At 41.7% G+C, this 24,960-nt stretch overlaps 2 protein-coding genes across 4 annotated transcripts; one reads left to right on the top strand and one right to left on the bottom strand.

The window, feature by feature from the left end:
- Positions 1 to 9,819: 9,819 nt before the first annotated feature.
- Positions 9,820 to 12,911, bottom strand: LOC125020678 (leucine-rich repeat neuronal protein 4). Of its 2 annotated transcripts, none has more exons than XM_047606097.1 (2): positions 12,764 to 12,911; positions 9,820 to 12,029 (listed from the first exon to the last, which is right to left on the bottom strand). In XM_047606097.1, the coding sequence occupies exon 2, from the start codon at positions 12,023 to 12,025 to the stop codon at positions 11,294 to 11,296; it is 732 nt and encodes a 243-aa protein (XP_047462053.1). In that variant the 5' UTR covers positions 12,026 to 12,029; positions 12,764 to 12,911; the 3' UTR covers positions 9,820 to 11,293. The 2 variants fall into 2 exon arrangements, with proteins under 2 accessions (XP_047462053.1, XP_047462054.1); XM_047606098.1 differs by having other exon boundaries at positions 9,820 to 12,026; positions 12,764 to 12,865.
- Positions 12,912 to 17,522: 4,611 nt separating this feature from the next.
- Positions 17,523 to 22,222, top strand: si:ch1073-224n8.1 (zinc finger protein with KRAB and SCAN domains 3). 2 transcript variants are annotated; one of them, XM_047607797.1, is made up of 3 exons: positions 17,523 to 17,612; positions 18,005 to 18,705; positions 18,802 to 22,222. In XM_047607797.1, exons 2-3 carry the CDS (start codon positions 18,027 to 18,029, stop codon positions 19,770 to 19,772), a joined length of 1,650 nt encoding a protein of 549 aa, XP_047463753.1. In that variant the 5' UTR covers positions 17,523 to 17,612; positions 18,005 to 18,026; the 3' UTR covers positions 19,773 to 22,222. The 2 variants fall into 2 exon arrangements, with proteins under 2 accessions (XP_047463753.1, XP_047463752.1); XM_047607796.1 differs by having other exon boundaries at positions 17,546 to 18,705.
- Positions 22,223 to 24,960: the final 2,738 nt, after the last annotated feature.

The raw sequence follows: 24,960 nt of genomic DNA on the forward strand, positions 1-24,960 counted from the left end.
GCATGTTTTTCATAGCAATGTCTCAGCTGTGGGACTGTTGTATTGGGTTATATGATATATAACATGTTTGAATTTGTCTTTTAGTGATTTTTATGGTAAAGTTTGATGTTTATGTGCTTACTTTCCAGGTCAGTCTTTTTCATGTTCTTTTTTTAAGCTTTGCCATGTTTTTTTTTGAAGTGCTTTTTCTTTCTTTTTTTGACATTTCAAAAGCTCTATTTTTGCGGCGCTGCTTGTTCTCTAGTCCCCTTTTTCATGGGACCGTTCGCTCAGTTTTAAAAATAGACAGTTTTGTAATACTTTAATGGAATAGTCACCGAATAAACTACAGAGCAAATAATATGTGACGAGCTCAGCTGCTGGAACAGGCAGAGACGGTGAAGGTGTAACTGAGAGTGTCGCCATTGCCAGGTCGTTACACTGGAGATGTGTCATACACTGGTTACTGCCTGCTCTCACTGTCAGCTCAATCTGAAGGCACTAGTGATGGAGTGGTGCTGCAGAAAATAGGAGGCAGGATGAGAAGATGAAATGGAACAAGTCTTTTTAAATCTCATGTATTTTAGTAGCAATTTTTTTTTCTTTTCTTTTTTTCCCCTCATTGTCTCATAAAAGCTGAGTCTTATCTGCATTTAACCTGTTAACATGAGCACCTTTGGAGCAGTGGGCAGCCATGCATGGAGCACATGTGATTCACTTAAGTATAATTTTTATTTCTGAAGTGTCAACAATGACACAAATTGTCTCAATGAACCAGTGACCATGGTACCACAGCTGCTCCTTTAACCCCTACCCCAAACCTGTTCCATTTAAAGCTAAAGTTTGCTATTGGGGAAAGAGGACATATTTTTCACTCTTTGCTCTAAATAAAAGCTCCCTTAGAGATAAAACAATAAATCTTGAGATTATGTAAATCTGTCAGCTGTCAGATTGTTCCCATTCTGTTTCCACCGTGGCATTTATCTCTTTTAATCTGTCTCCATGTGTTGGAGACAGATTTGCAAATGGAGAGGGCTTTATGAGAATATTTTCTTTTTAAGCCATGCCAGTGGATTGGGTCACTCTGCTGCTTCACTACTTAAAGGCAGCTCTGAAGTCTCTCAACAACCTTTAGATGAAAAGCTATATTGACATTCATTGTCCGGAGAGGAAGGATATTGGTGAGAATGTATAACTTTTGCTGATTTTGTTGATATCTTGTTTCAGAACACGGTCTGTGTGCGTGGATTGGTAGAGACTGTACCGACGTTCATTGTCCCCAGTAGCCTTACCAGAATACTATACTGTTAACACAGCAATTTGAATTTCATTATGGGGGAAGAAAAACATTATCTCTGGTCCAAATGGACCAACCAACCAGACCATGTGTCATTCATGGTCCCCAAAGGATGTAGAAATTCTTATTTATATCCCATTCTTGATAGTAAACTTGCTTCATAACAGCCATGTGTCAACGTACTAGCATTCTGTAAGTATGTGCTCAAGTACAGAGCAGCTATGCTGTAGACAACTCAAACTTCAAGCTTCAAATCATGTTTATTCACTTCCACTAGTCACTTCCACAGTATGTTAATAAAAACATACAGAGGTCTGCAATACTGTTTCTCTTAGTCCCACTGTGCTACATACTGTATATGCTGACAAGACGCACAATGAATTGCTGTAACTGCAACTACTGCTGCACTACTCCGCTCCTCTATAACACATGACAGAGAAAACGACGGAAGATACACAAAATCTACGAGTGGAACTTTTAACTATATTGTCACTGTACACGGCTGTTGATATATACAACTATACAGGATAATTAAGTTTCAAACGCTACCTCTACAAAGGTCCAGTACATGCAGGGCTATACCTGGATCGATATTCAAAACACGACCACCTCAAAGAAGGAGGTGTGTAAAAAGCACACAAACCCCCAACAAATGATATCCTGAACAGCCACTCCCACCCTCCCCACCCCAGAGTGATAGACTGTCTGGTTCTGAAGGTCAAGAGGCTCCTTTTCCAGGGAGGAGAGCAGTGGTCGCCAGATCTTTTCATATTCTTCAGTTCAGACCTTTATAGAATATCTGGTTCTTTCCAGGTGAAGGGCGTCTGTCATTTCCATCAGCCATCGTTTCAGCATTGGCACCTCTTTCCCTTTCCAACACTTTAGAATCAGCTTCTTAGCTATGATCTGTCCATATGACAACTAAAGTCACTCTCAAAGAGCTCAACACGACTGAAATACCCAAGATTATTAGGACTGGTTCAGGTTGTATCTGTACTTTAAGTATTTTTGAGAATAATCTGACAATGTCAACCCAGGAGCAAAAACTGTGCAACAGGTCAGCTTCAGTACACTCACATTTGTCACATGAGGGTGAAATTTCAGGAAAAATGTTGTGTAACTTCACTTTTGAGTAATGGATTCTGTGTAGGACTTTGGATTGGATTAAGCAATGTCTAGCATTTAAAGAGCAGGCATGGACGTGGAGTTCCAGGTGTTATCAGTAATTTGTAGTCCTAACACCCTCTCCCATTTAGATTTAATCTTAGTCGTACTAGACCTTGCAGTCTGTCATACAGGACGGGTATCACATGGTCTGAACCAGCACACAATTTCAAATACCCATCCATTTTATCAGGGGGAGCATTTTCCTATCCAGGCAGGTGCTCCTTTATATACTCCCACATTTGAAAATATGTAAAACGTTGAGCCCAGGGTAGGTCATATTTTCCCCCAAGCTTGTCAAAAGATTCAAAAGTCCCCTCTATATAGAGGTCACCAATATTAACTATACCTTACACTTTTGAGGCAAAAAGCCGTCCATGTTTGAGGGAGCGAATCATGGATTGGATGCAATAGGTAATAAAAGAGGCTTTCCTGAGATTAAAGTGCCTTCCCATTTGTTGCAAGATCCTTATTGTATTTTGTATCAATGGGCCTTTGTCAACCACCACAGTCTACCTACAGTATACAATGAGTGCATACTGTTATTGATAGATACGATGGTACAGGCTAATTGACGGTAGAAGAAGTGAGTTCACATCGTTACTGATATATTGACACTGATCAGGCATAACATTAAAACCACTGACAGGAGAAGTTAATAACATTGACCATCTTGTGACAATACAATGTTCTGCTGGGAAACTTGTGGACCTGGCATTCATGTGGAAGGTACTTAGACATGTACAAATATTTGTGCAATGTTTCTCATGCAAGTGTCCATCTAAGCTAGAAGTCGGGAGTGTGTTGTGGTGGGGGTTGGGGGTCGTTGACTGTTTGCTGCCTTTGTGATAGTGTTTTACATCAGCAGATTGAAATGCTTTTTTTTTTATAAATCCTGCCATGTTTTTATATCACTATGTAAAGGCATTACCTGTGATTATTGAGGATTTCAGGCCATGCTGCTGTGGATCAGTCGGACCATTGTCCAGACATATTTTAAATATTAACTCATTTGAAATGTATTTGACAGAAGACATTCTGTTACAATCGCTGACCCTTTAATGCTTTTCCTGAGAAATCTTTATGCAAATCACTTTAAGGTAAAATTTAAAAAGGGTTATGCCCTCAGCATATCTGCAATCTCTCTAGCAGTGCAGCACATGGTGTTCCAGCTCCACTGTGCAATTCCTGCAGCATGGCTGCAATTGTTTCCTGGTGTTTATATGAGCCAGTGTCAATATAACATGACTCAGAGCTCCGTGCATCCTGAACACTGAAAGGCTTGGAAATTAACGAGCAACGTGTCCTCACTGCTAAAGCAAAAGACAACCTGAGCAAGAAATGACAAGCGCTGGCCCATCCTCCCCTTTCTCCTCCCCCTGACTCCACTACCTGTGTTTCTCTGTGGATTTCATCACCACTAGAGGCATGTTCGCTTGATTCATGAAGCAGATAAAAGATGAGCGTGTGGATTACGGCTCGACTCTTGACACAGGAACACAGCGCTCATTTATTGCTCGGTGTGTCTCCAGACAACTCCCCCTCTCATCTCATCACAGCCAGAAAATGACCTAGATTCTCCAGGCTGCTGGAAGTGTTTACATACACGGAGCACTGATGACATTGTCAGTCAGAGCATCACTCTGAACAGCCAGATAGGGGACGCTTTTACTATAACTAACCACTGAATCCACCTCCCACCCTGATAAAATAGTCTGCAGAGCCACAGATCCCTGCTGTCCTCTGACTGCATGGATGATGGTGTTAATAGCTATTGATTCTTCTGGCTGGCAGACAGCCAAGATATCCTCATGTTACTCCTGCTAGATATATTTACTTTTGCACTGAATCACAAGCTATATTCGTTATTAGGCTCCACAAATGTTTTCAAAAAATGAAATAAATAAAAGGATGTGAATCTCCGTCTCGTCACCCTCCTCATGAATATTCAAAAAGGGTCAAGTCCTTGGTCTCCTCCTGAGCTCTCTATCCCCTGTGACTGTGTCCTGAATAATCTCTCCCTGATTCATCTCTTGTTCCGGAGCTTGTTCCTGCCCCAGCTGTATATTTTTGTTATATATATATATATATATAAAAATGTGTGTGTGTGTGTGTGTGTGTGTGTGTGTGTGTGTGTGTGTGTGTGTGTTTAGAGAGAGAGAGAGAGAGGTGGGAGGGGAAAAGGCCTAATTGGGATGTGTTTGAGTCAACATCTGCACACACATTAGATTAGCCCTAGATTTTAGGTGATCCCGCTGTCATGCCCACGGGCGCTCTGTGAACATGTTTTACTGGAGCAACCTCAAACCGTCCAGGAGAGCACGCACACTAAACCAGCTCTCTGCAGCCTCGTTTTAAATACGTACCAACCCAAAAAAGGTCCCATTGTAGCAGCGATGCTAGTGAATGGGGGCCTGTTGGACTTTCCTTTGAATGCTCTCCCACCTTTTCATGCACATTTCATCCCACGGCTCAAAGTGGATTTGAAGTCTTGATAGGCATGAAGCCTGTCCAAGATGTCTTTCTACCTTCAACCACATGCATGCTGGGTTATGCTCGAGTGCCCCCCCTGACAATGAAAAGGAGAAAAGTAAAGAATATAAATCAAGGGTAAGTACAGACAGAAAAAAGCAGTTTGCACACTGAGGATTTAAACTTTGAGATTATGTACTGGGACTACAAAAAAAGAAATCATGTTATTATACAAAGTCATTCTCATATTTCTGATATTGCCCGGCATCTCAAATTTGCCTCAAGTAGAGCACATTTGTAACCGCTTCCTTTGGACCATCTGAGAAGAGTGAAGAACTGGAATGGTTCAGCCACCCTGGGAAAACTACTTGACCTCAAAAGGTTAAATACAGCTCCGGCTTAACGTCCCTCCAGGTTTCCTGCTGTCTTAGAGATTCAGCAGCCAACACCTGAGCTCAAACCGAAGCCCTTTGCAAACTCGCTTAAAATAAATCCCTGCTCAAAGTTTTAAAGCATGCCTGCTGATTCTAAAAGTGTAGGAACATTTTTCTTAAGAAGATGAGATGAAATTATGTATGAAACTAAGCCCCAAGGAAGAAAAATTGGAGTCCAGTAATTTCTAATAATTTATGTTTGCATTCACATTTATTTAATGTATGTTGTGGCCGTGTGCTAAAACTTTGACATAGCAGATTTGAAAGGTCTACTCTAAAATACTATTAATTATTAAGCGTTATAATAAATTTACAGGACGTATCCTCATATAAAGAGACTTTGAAACACATCTACGTCTGAACTTGCTGCTCACTTTCTTTGCAGGTTTTGACTTAAGACCAAAAACAACAGAAATCAGACAACGAACAATAAAAAGAATCTGATAGTTTTGTCAATTTTTATAATCATGTAAATTCAATTCTAGCACACAGACCGGCAGTCTGCTAAGAAAAAATAAGCTGTTGCACAAAGAACCATCTTTCTATTGGGAAAACAAACCTGAAAAGTCAAGTTTTATTATTTTTTTATTATTATTATTTTAAAAAAAGGACTTAGATTGAAAAAGGTAAATGGCACTATTGTGGTCTTTATTAGGAATTAGACACACTGGAAATCTGAGGGTTTGTTACATGATTAATGGGAGAGTGGGGAAAAAAAAGAAACAGTTCTTCTCCATGAAACTGTGTTACATTTACATTTTGTTTATGTGATTCTATGTGCATCTAGTCTTTGCTTTTTGTGCAATACTGCATAATCTGAACAGATATTGAAAAGAACCTGCATCAAAGCACAACAAAATGCTGTGGCAAGAATGTAAAAATACTTACTTACCTCCAAATTGTGCCCAAGCATCGTAAATGTGCGTCATTTGTCAGCCTGTCTGGCTGTGGTTTTAAAAAACACGGCCTTCTGCAAACACTTTTTCACCTTGGCATGATGGTCACGTGACACGGGGGCAAGGTTTCTTTTATTTTTTTTTGCATCCGTCACAAGTTCCACACTGACACACAGGAGCAGATCTGCTTGTGTTGTTTTCTGATGAAATGCCATGGAGCCAGGTGAAGGGTGAAAGAGCCGTTGTGTTTGTGTTTGTGACAGCGATGTTGCCAAAGTGATTGATAACTCTCCTCTAGAAGCTGAGCTCAGTTTCAACCCTCCTCATCTCTGTCCTGTATGGTGCCAGGTTGCCATGGTTACCCCAGCTCTTCATGCAAGGAAATAAGGGGGTAAAAGAAGGAAAGATTTTCTTGCCTCCTGCTTTATGAAACGTTTTAGCGCAGCTGTCCCAGGAGCTGAGAGGAGAGCCCCTTTGACCTGCCTGTCGGGCAGCGAGGAATGGAGAATTTGGGGAAAAGAAGAAGTGACAGAAAGCACACATTTATCTGCAAACAAACTCAAACTCCCATGTGATATATAAATGTGACATTTCCTATCACTATTATAACTCATCTCCACTATTCGATCAGTGGGTGCATGCCAGAGGTGGCTTTTATTTCTGCAGTGCTCTTTGCAATGATGACCTCTAGTGGTTCCTGTGAAAACCAATCAAATGAGCTCTGACTCATACTGAACTTGCTTTTAAGGATGTCTGGATGATGGAAGATATTATTATTGTTTTTCTTTTTTCTTTATTTTTCTTTTTTTTTCCAGAGTGAAGTTGCCAAAAGGAGAAATGTGTTCTAACATATGCTCTGCTTCATTTGCATAAACCCCGCTCATCCTTCCAGTGACATCAGACTCAGAGACAGAACTTAATCTTTTTATTTACAGACTTGCGGTTTGAGCCAAGACAGACAGACACAGGGGTAAACAGGATGAGACGCCCGCAGGACGGGGATCAGTTCCTACCACCTCCCACATAGCCTCTTCTGATGAAGCACAGCGTATAGTCCCCTCGTAAAAAGCTCAACTAAACTGACTTTCTGTCTCATTATTTCCCTTGGGATAAATAAAGTATCTATATAATCTGTCCACAAAATGCTTAAGAGAAGTAGAAACCTTTCTACTTTTCAATAACACCAGTATGTTTCCTCACACTGTGGACAGAGGATTGACTATTTCCAGTAATGGACACTGATGGATGCCTGACCTACTTTGAACGTTTATGCCCTGTAAAAGCTGACCCCAGCGGGCAGGGGATGAGCCATTAGTGCCCCTGCTGGTGGTTGAAAAAATTTTAAAAAGTACTGTGAATTAATTTTTCATAAATAGTTAAGTGCATTAAAATTATTGACGGCCATGAATAGGTAGTAAAATAAAGTAATGAGATAAGCACATCATTTCAACCTGCACTTTCTTTCATTGCAGAAAAGCCTCTTGAATTCCATGACAATAGGATCAGTGAAAGGACATAGATATGAGGTAGGCAGCCTTCTATCTATGTCACATCATGCATATAAAAGAGAATAATGACAAAAGAGCCTTGTTTACTCAAGCTGGTTAGTCTCAGCATTAGCTACTCTTTCTCTTTGTCAATGCAGTTTGTCTACATGTGGTATGACGGTTACTACGATGCCTAAAATAGCTTTGCATGCCAACAATATGTACACAATGTAAAGTCATTTGTCCCCAGTATAAACTGCTGACTGATGAGGATGAGAAAACACCTTCTCAATGGAGCGATAATTCACCTTTTATTTCATATTTGATCAATAGCTGATATAAAATATAAGTACGAGCCACTTTGAGTGAAGGATCCTAAAGGTTTTCTCCCATTTAACTGTACAATACTGCAGTGTCTGACTGCGGCTGACCTGAGCACCTGGAGACCCATTTCATCTCATGTTACCAGGAAACCTTTAAGGAATTTCTACTCTCTCTTGACCTCTATGTGGTTCAGCTTTGTATACGTGGTTGTCACTGATTATTAATGTTCTCTTCCACGCTTTGCTGCGGACAGGCCTCCTTTCTTTCAGCAAGCTGATTTTTCATCTTCGTGTCATGACACCTTTCCCCTTTTTGTTGGCATATAGTCAGTGTGGCATTCTGCTTAATGAATACATGCTCAGAAAATACCCGTATCCCTTTCAAACAGTCTTAGATGCTGAAAGATACTGATAAAATTCCTGGATTGCATAATACAACTTGAAAATATCCAGGGCCTACGTGACATTCTCGTTTTTAGCAGCGTTAACTCTGTGAGTCATTTCTCAGTCTGTCTGTTTAATCATCATTAACCGCAGAATAGATTACAGCACCTGCAGGTGAAATCCAAAACTTCCTAAGCACAAATAGAAAAGTTTAAAACAGCTCACAGACTAAATAACACTAAGTAGTGCATTCACTGCCTCACATAGGGCCTTTACCCAGATAGGTAAAATGAGTCACCGGATCACTGAGTGACATAGCAGTGATTCAACATGACTCGTGTTCAGTGAGGAGGGTCCTGTCAACACATGCCCCCACTGCTGACCTTGAGAGACGTTATCTGCTTTGTCTTTCACTTAGGATGAAAATGAAAATGAAGAACAGTTAATGCTATAGAGCAGAAAAAATGATAAAATTCCCAGGGTACAAACAGTGTGTTTTTATTCAGATAATCTTCCACCACATTATTCCTACCAGCTCCAAAACCTGACTGAGGAGACCCTGCGCCTATCTGGGAGGTTTTTGGCCAGAATTTTAAAAATTTGTCTTTTTTTTCCTCACTGCAGCACTCAGGAGAATAATTCATCAGGGTCGTGAGGTATCCAGACAGAAATCAGCAAATAATTAGCAGAAAAAAAGAGATCCTGTGGAGCGTGGACCAGGATATCATCTAAGATCTGACGATTCGCACTAACTCACCTATATCAGACAAATTAATCTTTAAAGTTCAATCAAGCAGGCACGTAACTATAACATGAATTTGAGAGAATTTAAATGCCTAATTGTAAGACTACATCACTTCAGGTTATGAAAACATAGCAACAACATTTAAACTGATGATAGTAGCCTGTTCAGTCTCAGAATCTTGATTTCGCTGTTTTCTTTAAGGCTTTGCTAAATCAAAGTTTCAAGTGCTCAATATCTAAAACAACAATAGCCTACACTTAAGTTGCTTAAATTTGACCAGAGACCAAGCAAAACCACGTCTAAATCCGCCAGGAACATATTATCAGTCGGCCGTTTCTTTCTCATGAACCAGTCGGGTGGTTAGGAAAAAAGAACGAAAAAAAGAACAAGTTGAAACCAGCCAATGGAAACTCTTCTCTGTTGTTAAGTTAGGATTTTAACACAGAAAAGCATTAAACCACCAGGATGATTGACATGGTATTATTTCCATACCAGCAGATTATAGGGGTCTCGTGAAGAAGACCACTTCTTTGATATTATGTACTGCTGTTATAGATTTCTTTCATTTTCAATATTAAAGAGCTCAAAATATCTTTTTTTTTATTTCCTTCTGGCATTGAGGATTCAAAAAACATGGAGAGTTTGTGAAAAATAGTTTATTCAAAATATAAAAAAAAGGCAACTCAGTAGACATAACCTGAGATGTATCTCTGCTCTTGTGAGTACATGTTTTTCTGTTCTGCTGCCTTTGCATAAATAGAATGACTGCAGCATCACTCACACCGAGTTTTGTTTTATTCTACATTTTGTTAAAGCACATTACATCTTGGTCTGTTTAAAAGAGGCTGCTATCTACATACAGTGTGTCATCTCGTACTGGTCGCCTAATCTAAATATTTCCCAGTCTTCAAGTGTCTCAAGGAGGACTTCCATGCAGCACTGTAAGATGTGAGCAGTGCAATGAAAAAATGCGCTGGGAGCAGTGGAACAACTCAACAGCCAGAGCAAAAGGGAATTATAACGTAGCCGTGAGACACGCATATGGAGGCTTGAACATGAGATAAACTGGGAAGATTAAAATACAGAAAAAAAAGAGAGAAGAAGAAGAAGAAAAAAAGCCTGAAGCTTCTCGGCAGCCCAGCGCTGCACTACTGGAAGTCTCAGCTCATAGCATCACAAAATCCATATCCACTGAGGAGGCTATTGTATGACAGCTGGAAAAACAGCACTGAACACCCACTGACACGACTTCCGACAAAAAGACAGATGGAAAAACACAACCGCCCAGAAAATGTTACAGAGTGACATAGCCTACCGAGGCCGTAGTTTTTCTCAGTAGTGTTTTCAGCAAACTTAGAGTGACTTAGGGAGACTTAAGAGTTTTAACCTTAAACAACAAACCGAGTGATTATAAATACAGCACATCATTCAGTTTTAATCCCAATGCCACGATTAATATATTCACACTCCAGCAAAATATATATATATATATATATGTATGTATATATATATGTACATAACATAACATAACATAGCATAACATAACATAACATAACATAACATGACATAACATGACATAACATGACATAACATAACATATCATAACATAACATAGCATAGCATAACATAACATAACATAACATAACATAACATAACATAACATAACATAACATAACATAACATAACATAACAACAAGGAGCTCTCATGGAGAGAAAATATACAGCTTTTTTTTATACATACATTTTTTTAGTTTGTTTGTTTGGAGCCAATTTTTCATCTGTGTTAAACATTGTTCTGTTAAACTTCTAAATAACAAAAAAACAGTTTCTTACTTTACTTTACACTCTCCTATTAAATAACAGAGCAGCTTTAATTCTCTAAATGTAACGAGCCGTAATGAGTGGGACTGAGAGCCGCCATGAGTAGTTTGTGAATGCGTGAACTTGAGCACACTAAGAAATTTTTGTAAATGAGCCAGGAACCATGTAATGAGCATTACCAGTTAGAGATATTTATGTTTCTTCCTGTTTGAAAAAAAGAAACAAAGAAAAAAAAGCCAGTTGGACCTGAGTCTTACTCCAGTCTGTGTCCAGTCTTGCGGGATTTTCTGTTCACCGTGCCTCAATTGTGTTGTCCGTGGAGATGATGCCCTCCAGTTTTCTCTGCCTCTTGTGCCTCCACAGCAGGACGGCCAGCAAGACGAGCACCAGGAGTCCCAGGGCTCCTCCGATGAGGCCCGCTGTCAGAGGCCAGCTGCGGCTCCTCGGCTCGTACATCCTACACGACCCGCCGCTTTCTCCAGCATCGTTCATGGCAACCACGCAGACTTCTTCTAGGTCGTCTACTTTACCCGCTGCTCCGCTCCTTTTGTCCCCCCCAAACTTCTGCCTCTCTTGCCCTCCTACTGTCACTACATAAGCAGTGACATGTGAACTAGGCGCACACCAGCTGACAATAACTTCTGACCCGTTCCAAGACACTGATCTTAGTATGGGCTTCTCTGGAATTGTGTTGTGTAATGTGAACCCTGGACACAAGCAGCCGGTGGAGGCTGCTTGCTCAGTACAGGGGATCTGATTCTCCAGGCAGGGATTGTAGTCACACTTCCTAAATGTCCCTCTTGGAGTAGACAATCCGATGGGTGCACTAGTGGTATGATCTTCATAGTCATAGTCATTCGCTAAGGGAAACTCAAGGGCCTTAGTAGAAACACCATCAGGTTGCAGAGGTCTCATGGTTTCCATCCCTGTGTCTTCTAATCCCGCAGGCAGGGGATAGTAACCCCTGATGAAAAGCAGGCACGAGATCACAAAGGGAAAAAGGAGGTCCCCGAAGGCAGTCATCCTGCTGGGGATCACAAAAAGCAAAATTCCATCTGTCATATTTTATTTTTTGCATGGGAATGAAAAGCTTCAGTCCCCCAGGCATCCAGCAAAGCGTACATTTAGTGTTTCTGTTCCTTTTTTTACCCGTATGAAAGAGCCCCAATAAGAACATGCTGTTACTTCTCCCCTCTATCTGATTTTTTGTGTGACAGCAGAGGGAGAGGCTGAATGACACAAATGCCTTAATATAAGCCTGGTTTCTTTTGGAAAACAAATAAATCTCCTTTACGGCTTTAAAACTTCTCTTAAGGCGTTCGCTCTTGAATCAATTAATGAGAAACAGTTAATCAGGAAAAAATATTTCTCCTGTGGCCTGTTTGACAGGGATTTACAGCTTTGTGTAACGACTGCATGGAAACAATTGTCACTTATTAAAATTTGGAGATACTTCATTCTAATTCAGCATTCCAGATGGTATTGCACAACAGGTCCAAATGCTTACACACACCCAAGGCACAGCCCAGCCTGGTCAGCTGGATCTAGTTACAGGAAAATCTGCCTGAGTGTTTTCCACAAGAAACCACACAAGCATACCTGAAATATGCTCGGTGGTGAATGTGCAGAGGGAAACAACAATGAAGCCCATTCAGAAATCTCCAAACATGAGGCCGTGTAGAAATGCACTGAAGCAGCAGCCCTTACAGATTCTTAATCGCCCCCCAAGCATAAACTCTTAAATGTACGATAAGAACTTACCTGTTGCTCTCCAAAGTTTGTAGTCTTTACCAAAGCGTGTGTAAGCTCCTTTCTCGTCGTCTTTCCTCCACTTGTTGCCTCTCTTGCTTTCTTTCGCTTTATATGTTTCCCTCCTGCTCAACAATCACCTCCTTCTTTCTGCCCTCCCACAACCCCCACTCTCTCCTCTCCTCGCTGGCCCCTCTTCACCAGCTCCACCTTCCTCCTTGCAACATGACTGAGTAATGGGACTGTGAATGAGTGACTGTTAGTCTTGGTTACATCACACCGGTTTAATTCTGATGAAGTGAGCCGCTTGAATGCTTGTTGCATTCTTTTGGTTATTCAGAATGTGTCTGGCCTGTTAATGAACACTTGTTTCCCTTTTAGGAGCAAAGGGTATTTAGGAAGACCGGGAAAAATGTGTCAGCGCCTTGATTCATTGAGATGTGTCATCTCCGACATGACCTAGACTGCCGTTTTGGCAATCTGACCTCTCACCTGAATAAAATGTAACTCAAAACAAACCTTAAGGGCGCATCCATTCCCCAAAACGCTGTAAAATAACCTGACCGGACTTGTCCTGGAAACTGTTAAGATCGCACATAAAATTTCAAAGATGAAATCTGTGGTTGATAATTCAAAATAGATGTCGCAACAGAAACACTCTTCCAGGCAAGAATAAGAACTGAACGAGATGTTCTGCTGGTATGGGACTTAATATGACAGCTGTGGCTTTGGATCCAGCTGTTGACATGCATCTCCACTGGACGTTTGCCGATATTCTCCTGTGCCTGAAGAATACAGTTTACACTTTACCTAAACGTGTCATACTCCTGCTAACAGTTGCATTGTTCCTGCTCTACGTTTAATTCAGCAGGAATCAATATGGCGTGAATATCTGATGTTTACGCGGTTTGAATGATGTATTGTTTGTACGTCTTGTGTACTCTCTTTTCTATTTAGGAGTCTATCTGTGGGTGAGTGAATATGTTTTGAATTCAAGTACTGTAAAGGAACGTGGGTGTGTAAGTGTGAAGAAGACCCATACTGGCAGCCAGGATGTGTGTGGGTAAAGCTGCATCTATGTATTTTGTAACACAGATTGTATAAATGTGTTATATTTGAATCCAAACCTGCTAAACTTACATCCTCTTTGTGATGTCATGTTGATCAGTTCAAGTTTATCTCAACTTTTGTGGAAAAAAGTTTGTAATAATTTGTCACTCAATGAGGTAAAGATGTTAAATCTGTTCTTGTGAAAAGACGATGTGAGCAATATAGAAACAGCTTTGAAGGCACTGGAAGAGGAATACTTCTGGAAATGACAAAGACAGACAGATGGTAAGTGTTTAAAGAGTTCTTACATAATCCCTATGCAATGCTCATGCTGACTACAGGCCAGGTCGGTTTTCCCCAAACCTCCGCAGTTGACTTATATTGGACTGTTTTTGTCAAGTGGGATGGGTGTTGGGGTGAGGACCCAGATGCAGGACTACAGATGAGGCGCGTAGTTCAAACAAAAAGTATTTAGTAACAAACAAGAGGCGCTGCAAGCATGGCAGGAAAAACCAAAATCCAAAAAAAATCAAGGAATCATGACATGGCAAGGAAAAACAAGAACGAGGAAACTTGGAACATGACATGGTACATGGCGTGGAGACATGAAGCTAACATTAACGACGCGACAAGGAACAAAGGGAAAGGCAGGGCTATATATACACAAGAGGGCTCAGGGCTGACAAGACACAGGTGAGACGCATGTGGACAACGAACGCAGGTGAAACCAATGAACAACCAAGGGACAAACTAGGAACACAGACAGGACCACCAGAACTTAACAAAATAAAACAGGAAACACAGCATGACGTGGACAGACATGACAAAACCACAAGGAAACATGACCGACAGGAAACTAGGAAACATGACAAAATAAAACAAGAAACTTCAAAACATGATCACAGACAGAGACAGAGAGACAGACATAGAACCTTGACAGTTTTACTCATCAGAAATGACCCCTAAAGGAATAAACAATTTCTGCATATGCAATGGAAACAACCCAAATGAGTACTTCAAGGCCCTGTCATAGCAGGGGATATTCTGAAGTTTGGTCTGTGCTGTAAGTTCAGTTGTTATTGTTGTTCTTTATTGACTGAAAAATGCTGCCCACACCCACCCCCCTCACACATGTTAAACAACTGATTCTTTATTGGCTTAATGGAAAACAGCAGTAATCTGTGGTGCTGCTGCTGCCCTCTGTCTCATAGCATGAAGACAGTTCATTTCACATTTAAAACATCCAACCTTCATGCTGAAACTAAAATGAGGCACACATTATGTATAACACTGTAATAAATTTGTAAAGCTGATGACAGTCCATTCTAATGATTCACCTCAACTTTTCAGTCAATAACATGATAACCAAAAGCCTTTATTAAACATGATGATGTGCTCTGTGATTTACTGTTCAGTAAAATGATTAATGTAGAGGATTATATCTGACCTCTGTAGCGTTTGTTATTTAGGCAGACTGCACTGCTTCTAGAAAGAGTGCAGAGTAATTAGAGGCAACATAGATAAAATCTGTGAATAAGCCATGTTCTGTGTCTTGACACTGGGTGGAACAGTAACTGGGTGTGTGATAGTTCATTTCCATGATGGACTGTGCTGACAGTGGGCGGGCCATCTGGGCCATCACAAAGTTCAAGCTGGCCAGTTTCTCACAGCATCCTGTATTTAAAGGCTGCAGCGGACTGGATATGAGATGAATACCATGCTTTGTGGACTGTGTTTATTTCAGCCAAGGGGACAATGACATGTGAGTATTTTAAACTTTTGACCCTGAAATAATGTTTTTTCGTGGCTTTCCTCCTCAAATGGCTGCTGCTCTGCCATGAAGAGTGGGGCACATTTCACCCCGAACCTTGACTTTTAGGCTGAAAAATCATTTGAGTCTCTTGAATCATTTCAATATAACTCGTTTTTTCACGCACTGTTTACATGCACGTGAAAAAAACGAATCATTTCCATAATCGGACTCTAATTGGACAACGTAAGTACATGTAAACACGTTACTCCGACTAAAATTAGAGTTAGAGTTAAAGTTATCCTTACTATGCTGACTCAGGGTTGAATGATTCTAAAAGTAACTAGGTCGCTGTGGCTGTGAAAATTCTCAGTCAACCAAGTCATAGTCTGTCCAAACAAACAAACAAACAAACAAAAAGTTACAGGCAACTGGACTTGTTGAGTTTTAGGTCAATCAAATCACACATCACATGTTAATGCCAAGCTTTTTAATGTACTTATGAAGTGAACGTTTTGGTTTAATGCAAAGGTCAGTATGCTACAAAACACCCAACGGGCAAGTCTTAGGAGGTGGGTGGAAACCTGAGTACCCGGAGACACAGGGAAGACATGCAAACTCCACCCAGAAAGGCACGCACTGGACTCGAATCCGGACCTTCTCTCTGGGAGGCATCAGTGCATCATCCAAACAAAATATGTGATTTAATCTTCTAATCCAGGGGTGGCCAACCAGGCAGAGACCAAGAGCCAATTTTTTTTACTGTGTTACCGCAAAGAGCCACATCAAGCACATGGGCACACATGAACATCACCCCATCCCTTTCTCACACACACACACACACACACACACACACCTTTGCTCAGCCAGATTTATAGTAAATGTCACACACCAACATGATAATGACAGAAATTGACTCCTACAGTACAAAGACCACAGGCCAGTCATTTTCAACAATGAACATTGTGTGCACTGTTCAACTAAGTCCACAAACAAAAATCTAATAATTTACAATAGCTTTTTTCTTTTACTCTGCATGTTACTTAGTGGGACTTCTGGCATTCCTTGCCTTGAACAATCCTCTTCAAATCTGGCTTGTACTCCATTGTTGTCACTCGAAGCAATTCTTTCACATGGGTGTCAGTCAGAACAGATCGATGCTTTGATTTCACGTCAAGAGTTTATATATATATATATATATATATGAACTCTCCCACTCTGTTAAAAACGTCCTGTGTTCATCTTCCTATTTTCGTTTTGCTGTGCATTTTTTCCCTGCCATTTTGAGAGCGAACTTGACACAAGTTGTTTACTCAAATGATCTTGCTCCTACTGGGAAACTTTGAGGTATTTTCACCCAACGCACATGCGCGTTTGACGAAAATACCGTATTGAACTCAAGCGAAGCGAAACTTCGATATGCACGTAAGAGCCGAATGGAACCGGGCAAAGAGCCGTATGAGGCTCGGGAGCCGCGGGTTGGCCAGCCCTGATCTAATCTTATTTGGATTGAATCAGTCGTTTGTGAAATCCTTTATTAGCCCATGTCACCAACATTTGCATGGAATCTGTTGGACAAAAAAAATAATAAAAATAAACATGAAAAACTTTGAATTATTGTTTCTGTTCATTAGTGTGTCTGTTTCTCCAAAACAAAATATTCTGATTGATTTTATGAAGACGAACGGATGGATAGATCTATACAGCCCCGAGAATATAACACATCATTTATTATAGATATGTACAAAAAGTGTTGGATGTTGGAAGGAGATTTTCAATCTCATTACACAGTGCCAAAATATTACACATGGGTTGTAAAGACTGGATTTAGCATGTACACTAGCTCAAATTACTGTCACTTGTAAGGATGTTACAATGTTAGAGAGTGATGAAAAAAAAGGGCAAACGCCTTTAAATCCCTGATGAACGGTTTAGATATCCTTGGAGTCACAGCCCAGGGTAAAGGAAACCCCGGATAAGGCCGCTTTGTTGACGTAATTTCTGTGCGACCGGCCTCTGCCCACAGTACGGTACGGTTTTGTGGATACGAGCTGGAAATAGGTGAGTTGCTGTTGAGGGCCGTGTTATCAGAGTCTGAACAATAAGTTAGGGATTTGACTGACGCAGCTGAAGACCGCCAGCACGTTTCTGCTGCGGAGTCACAGTGTTTGCATGAAAACGTCTCTGGACGCCTGTCATTGTTAGCTTTAAAGACAGCAGGCTAATGTTAGCCAGCGGAGCCAGGCCCTGCACACAGGTGACTACATTGTTGTTGTCAGCAGCGCCAGTTAAACAGCTATCACGGCAGATATAACTAGTGACACTCGCTTCACACATATTTTTAAAGACTTAAACTGAATAGTTTCTACTTGTGTGCTGATTGCGGTAGCATACTAACTACTAACAATTAGCATTCCAGCTAGATAACGACAGTATAACAATATGACTTCCAGGAGGACAGGCTATGCTGGTAGCATGGATTCCTCTCCATCAAACAGCGGCAGCTCAGTCCACAGTGGAAACCGTAAACAGAGTATAATAAACGTTCCCGACAGGACTGTGGAGTCCTGTTATGACCGGAAAGCAGACAAGAGCGCATACGGTGCTTCGCAGGGCAGCGTGACTGTAACATCTCTGAAATCCCGTCTCGCCCCGACCATTCAGACAGCCATGTCCGCTGCAGTGGACACTCTGCTCGGTGAAGTGGTGCTTGTGCTCAATGAGACTCAGCAGGAGTTACTGCACAAGGAGCAGGAGAATGAAAGACTCAAAGTGCGCCTGGAAGTGTCAGAGAGGGAGTTAAAGACTCTACAGGAGTGTCTGTGCAGTGCTCAGAAGCTCATCGATCAGCTTCAGATCTCATACACGGGCCCCCAGACTGTTAGTCAGTCAGTTTTTGCTCCCTCGCTTTCTTCCATGGCTTCAATGACTTCAGGCCTGGACCGAGACCACCAGAACCCCAGAAGTGTAAATGGAGCAGGGGTTGACTTGGGTCTCAGTGGCTCTGTGGACGATACGCTTCATGGGTTTGAGCCGAGAGACGACTACAAGATGTGCCAGCTGTCAATCCAACCAGACGGCTCTGTGACCAACCACGCTCTGGACTCTTTTGCATCCAACACGTCTCACATGTGCCCTGACTCCAGCAGACCAGGTAAATATACAGTGTTGCAGTTTCATTTGCAAAAAAAACTCATCCACAGATAGCTTCATTTAAAGGGAATGAATTTCTGTTTGGTCTTGTCTTCAGATGAGAGGCAGTCTCAGGGACCAGGTGGAGCAGCAAGATTTGAGATTAAGGAGGAGCAAGTACCATCTTCAGGCTCTGTTCAGCCCAGCAGGAAGGATCCTGGGTTGCGCAGTGATAGCAGAGTTGGGGATGGTGAGCGATCATCCCACAATGTGGGGGACCTTGGGTACGGTCACGTTGGAGGTGAAGGAGGTTCGCAGCGTACTTTTACTCACCCACTGCGTCACCAACGACCTGTGCGTGAATGCAGCAGTGCCTTGCAGCAGGGCGGACTTGATGGACAGAAACCATTGGCAAGGACTTCTGGAACAGGGAGAGGAGAAAGTGTTTCACCAGGCAGAGCAGAGGACTCTGCAGGGCCTTCAGTCCCCGATACAGTAGGGGAACCCTCTGCAGATCGTCCTCACCACTGCTTGGAGTGTGGGAAGACATTCCGCCTGATCTCCAGCCTGAAGAAGCACATCCGCATCCACACCGGAGAGAAGCCCTATCCGTGCGCAGTCTGTGGCCGACGCTTCCGCGAGTCCGGGGCACTCAAAACCCACCTGCGCATACACACAGGTGAGAAGCCGTACTCTTGCTCCGAGTGTGGAAACTGCTTCCGCCACTTGGACGGTTTACGCAAACACAGGCGCACGCACACAGGTGAGAAACCGTATGTGTGCGCCATCTGCGGGAAGCGTCTGAGCCGCCTGCAGCACCTCAAACACCATCAGCTCATCCACACCGGAGAGAGGCCGTGCTGCTGTCCCTTCTGCAACCGCAGCTTCAAAGAGCCCGCAGCGCTTCGCAAACACATCCGCACACATCGGGAGGAAGGCGGCCACATGGGAATTGGTACCAATGACGACACGGACCCAGACGCCATGGACGACATTAATAACCTCCATCCTGCAGCTCCGTCTCCTCAGATGAGGTTTGGAGAGTGGGGAGCGGAGGAAGATGACAGCTCCGTTGTGGACTGTGTGTAGCAGAGTGACTGTTTGGTGTTTTTTACCATGAAATATACAAAAAAAATCATGGAATAAGATGTTTGTGTCATTTGTGTCACGATGGATATGATCTTGTTCCAGACTGTTAGTGATGAACCAGGCTACATATAACCCCAGCCTCGGAGTCTAGTTCATATCTGACATTTTTAAAACGGCACCAAGTTGTTGTTTTTCTTCAGGCGATCTATTGAGCAACAGCAGTACGCAGGTTGTTCTTGGAACACTTAGATGCTGTTATGCCAGCGTCCTGGCAGTAATTGGGGGAAATTGGGGGAAGTGGCGGGCGCAAGCTTAAAATTGCCCTGAACACACACTCAGAAATCCGCTGAGTCACAGATGTTGCTGTTTGACGCTGCTCCTTGCTGGATTTTAGTCAGGACAAAATGTTTCTGGTCATGGTTAGGTCAGTCTCTACAAATACACAAATAGAATAGACAAATAAGAAATGGATGCATAGTTCTGGCACATGCTTCATATATGGGACGCATTCATCTCAACCATCCACCATACTGTGGGCATTCTGGGCCTTCCCTGTGGTTTCCTCCCAGCCGGCCATGCTGGGTACATAGATTGGGCATTCTCTTTCATACGGCTAACACAGCAAATTAAACTTTCAAATACTTTTCCTAAATATAAATTCATCTTTTAACATTGGGAAACTGGGGTTTTCTAGTGATGGTATTCATTTTATATTTTCACAGAGACAATTTTCCCAGCTCTATACCAATATTTAACCTCTGTGCTTCTTGTGAATCTTGTTCAGACCGGCACACCAAATAATTCTTTTGAAATATCCAGATTGACTTCATGGTTATCTCAGTTTGACGAGCTGGCCACTCAAATATGATTTTAACTAGTCTTTTGTATTTTTGCTGCCAAACAACATGAGGAACATGTAGAACGAGCAAACTACATGCAGTGGATAGAAATAAATTTAGGACAGGAAGTATGCTTCTGACAGGCAAAGCTGGAAAAAAGTGGAAAAGCAGCATCACCAGCATGGCTCTGTAGTTACTCACGTCTGCATCATTTGCAGAAATTGATGCACGTTGGTTGGTGATGCTCGGACACACAAATCCACTCTAATACAATGCAAATAAGTCTCACCTCATGATCTGATTTAGAAACAAATCTGGTTGGCCCGCAGCCTGAATAAACCCTCGGAAACTTTCTGATCCTCCACAGAGGTGCTGCCTAGTGTTTTTTGGAGTGACTGGATGAACTAACATCGTTTAAATCAAGTTATCTGATTTGTTTGACTGATGTGACGATTTATTCAATCATGGTTCCTCTCCATGATCAGGCCTCTGTAGCGCTCACAACATTGTTTTCAAGTCACGTGTGTGTGTGTGTGTGTGTGTGTGTGTGTGTGTGTGTGTGTGTGTGTGTGTGTGTGTGTGTGTGTGTGTGTGTGTGTGTGTGTGTGTGTGTGTGTGTCTTCGTGAAGCCTGAGCCAGTTTGCCTCATCAGTCGACAGCGTCCCGGCCTTGCCCTACTCTGCTCTGCCTTATCTCTTCTTTTCTCCCCGCAGAGCCCTCATCAGTCACACGGTTGGACCATTATCAAGGCATTATCTGATAGCAGGATATCCTAGTTTGAAGATAGCAGGGCACATGTTTATTTGTTCACCCTAACATACGGAGTTTTTACGCTGGCAGTAGCGCGCGTGTGCCCAGAGAATTTTAACACTGTTTGATTGTTTTATTAAAATCGTCTCACTTCCTCGGACCATATCTCAGCATTCCATTTGTCATTCTTCATGCTGCTACATTATGTCTAGAAAGCTCCTTTCCTAGACTCTTATTGTTACTAGCACACTATGGTGCTCGCATGTGCGTATCTGTTCCTCTCAAAGCTTTTTCCGTATATTAGAATGTAATTTTAGTGTTTTTATTTGGCTTAATAAGGTTTATTTTGTGTACGCGTTAATGTGCAACTATGACTTACTAATGGTCTTTTAAAGTGCCATCAAGCTAACACTGTGTAAATATATATATAATCTGGTGTCATTTCTTGCACATGCTCTGATGCGCCACTGATGCATTATGTTTAACAGCAGAGCATTATTCTTCTCAACTCTTTTTGAGCTAAAATGTCTGTTGTCATTTAATATGTATAATAATATAATGACCTCCAAGTTACTATTCTGTGTGAGTCTTTTTAAAAGACACAAAACATGTATGTCACTGTATACCCAGAACATGATCTGCCCCAGATAATCATATTTATTGTTTTTCTTGTTTATTTGTATGGCACACAGGGCGGCCTTTGCATGTAGGTTAAAACTGACATGGCATTACTCCTCAAGCAGTCAGTGTTAAGTGTGAAATGAATTTTTTATGCATCTGTGTTCAAAAGATGTCTCCCCCACATCACAGTGAACCTTTCACCTACTGTAAATGTTGCTATATTAAAGGTCCTTGTTTATACTTCTTCTCTTTCTGCTGTTTTTTAAGGAACAGAAATACTGACTGGTTGGCAGCCTTTAAAGGTCTTATATTATACCCCTTTTTAAGAACTCAGTATAAACCTCACGTAAGTCTCACATATTCTCAGAAAGTGTCTTTAAAGTTTCAGCTCAAAATACTGAGCAGGTCTTTCTGCCCTGCTGGTAAACTGCTGGTGTCCTGATTGATCTGATTGAAGTTTGCAATCTAATGTGCATGTGTTAACAAATGCGTCTTGAGCCACCTCTCCAGATCTGATCTCACTCACACACGCTGCTCTGTGGGAGAAAGGACACCGACACCTGCAAAGACCAAAGGCATTGATGTTTTATAGACCAGACCACCTCCAAAAGTGGTCTGTGATTGGATGTTAAATCCATCCCCAATGTTTCGTGAGTGTGTCCATACCTATACCTAGAGCCACTTATGAACTGATCAATTGGGAAAGATAATAGTCAGAGCAGGCCAGCGGGTATCGTGGCAAAAATGAGGCGGGTGAAGAAATATAACTTGTGACAAATGCACAGAAATTCAACCATATGGTGTCAGACCCGTACTTTATGGGTCACATTAAGGAACAATACAGGTACAATAATACTGAAGTTTTGTCTCAACTTTCTAAGAGTAAATCTACAGTCAACACATCACCATGCCAGAAAACTACTGCCTGTCAGCGCTTCTGTCCTTGCAGTCTATTTTTGTTTTGTTTTGTTTTTTAGATGATAATACTTCCTCTGAACAGGCTTCTTTTTTATCTTTTAGTTATATGCTGCCTAGATTGTATTCTATTCTTCCCCACTGGCAAAGAATTAATAAAACCTAACCTTCTCCCCACCACAGGCTTCTCTGTACTCCTGGCTACTGTAGGCTGCTCTGTCTCAGTCTGTTGCTAAGGGCTGTCCCCTTCCTTGGCTCTGGCAAACAGTTGTTGTTTGACCTAAAATTCATTGCCCCTCCTGCACCAGCTCAGGAATTTCACCACAGAAACAGATTTAAAACTAGTGGAACTGATGAGCTTAAACAGAGTTTTATTTATATAAAAAAGGTCTACTGTACTTTTAAAATAATCTTTTAGCCAGATCAACAGTTGTGACAGTTTGCTTCAAGATAAAGCTGCCATTCTGCATCAACCCCACAGGAGAGTTTCCACACTGACTGAAGCGTTGCCAAACAGTTAGCGTAGGTGTTGTGGTCACACCCAAAGACAGACCCCTAAATCACAGCTTGCTCTTCTCAGTGCTGAGTAATGACACGTGTGCTCATACACAAACTGCCATTTAAGGCGGCCTCTGGTATCATTAAAGAAGCTTATCATAAGTGAAAAAACATCTGAACTCATGATGGCATTTCATCTATAATACCAATAACTCCTGCGTCATGTGCTGCTGTTCAGTACAATTCTCAGGTTCAGTGTTAGTTCCCAATTATGCAAAAATGCTTAAAGGTCAGTTTTTTTAATCACACTTCAGAATAAATAACCTAATAATTATTTCCCTCAAAGAAAGGTCAAACTCATTATGATTCCTGTGAAGAGTGTTCTGATGCACAGAGATACTGCATGCAGGCTATAATGAAGTGCCTCATCCGCGCACTGTGAAATACTCTTAAAGATACATCGATCAGGCATAACATTATGACCACTGATAGGAGAAGTAAATAACTTCGACCATATTGTGGCAATTTAATGTTCTGCTGGGAGACGTTTGAACCTGGTATTAATGTGGATGTTACTTAGACATGTACAACCCACCTAGACCAGACCAGACACCCCCACCCCATAACAATGACACTCCTTGATGGGTGCAGCCATCCCCAGCAGGATGCAGCCTGACACACACACACAAAAATGTTTTAGGAACAACTCAAAAAACATGAAGAACAGCACAAGTTGTTGACCTGGCCTCCACATTCACTATTCACTAGATCCCAAACGGATAAAGAATCTCAGCCCATAGGACCCAAAGACCCCCACTAACAACAATCTGTTATCAGACGCCACAGGACACCCTCAGAAGGCGCATGTCCATTCTCTGATGAGTCACAACTGTTTTAGAGACACAAGGGAAACCTACACAATATTAGGAAGGTGGTCATAATGTTATGCCTGACTGTGTGTAATTAGGATTGCTAAATAATGTCTGAGTTGTCACATGAAATCATCAGTGAGCTCGATATGCCCCTGGTTTTGTGTTTCTACAATATAGTCATACCACTGCTATATAAATAGAATTAATTCATTAAATTAATTGGTATTCACTGCAGTTTTATTAACTAATTCTAACCCATCTTGACAACCCATATAATACTTGTTGAGACGTTTCACTAAAAAGCACAAATGTCAACCTTGGGGTGGTGCTAGAGGATCACCAAAGTTCTGAAGTGTCAGCCATCTGGAGACGATGAATGTACTAAATCCAGACTGAGTGACTGTATTTTCAGACATGTTCCTGGTTTATTTTCTAATAAGATTTTTGTTTTGTCATTGTTTTGGGCAGCAATGAACACATCACCTCTCTAGTCATCAGGGACTTGAGCCAAAAAGAAGAAGAAGCAAAAATAAAGCATGGGAATGCCAAATCTCATTAACTCTAATCATCTCTCAGTTATTGTTGCTCACAGGCAAATCCACCCAGAGCCTTCTAATCCAGTGTGCTCTTCCCCTTTTAGATAACATTGCTTTAACCACGGGGCAAGCGGTCCATCGTAGCCTGCCATATTTC

Source organism: Mugil cephalus, chromosome 15 (assembly GCF_022458985.1).
Source record: "Mugil cephalus isolate CIBA_MC_2020 chromosome 15, CIBA_Mcephalus_1.1, whole genome shotgun sequence".
NCBI classification, from domain to species: Eukaryota; Metazoa; Chordata; class Actinopteri; order Mugiliformes; family Mugilidae; genus Mugil; species Mugil cephalus.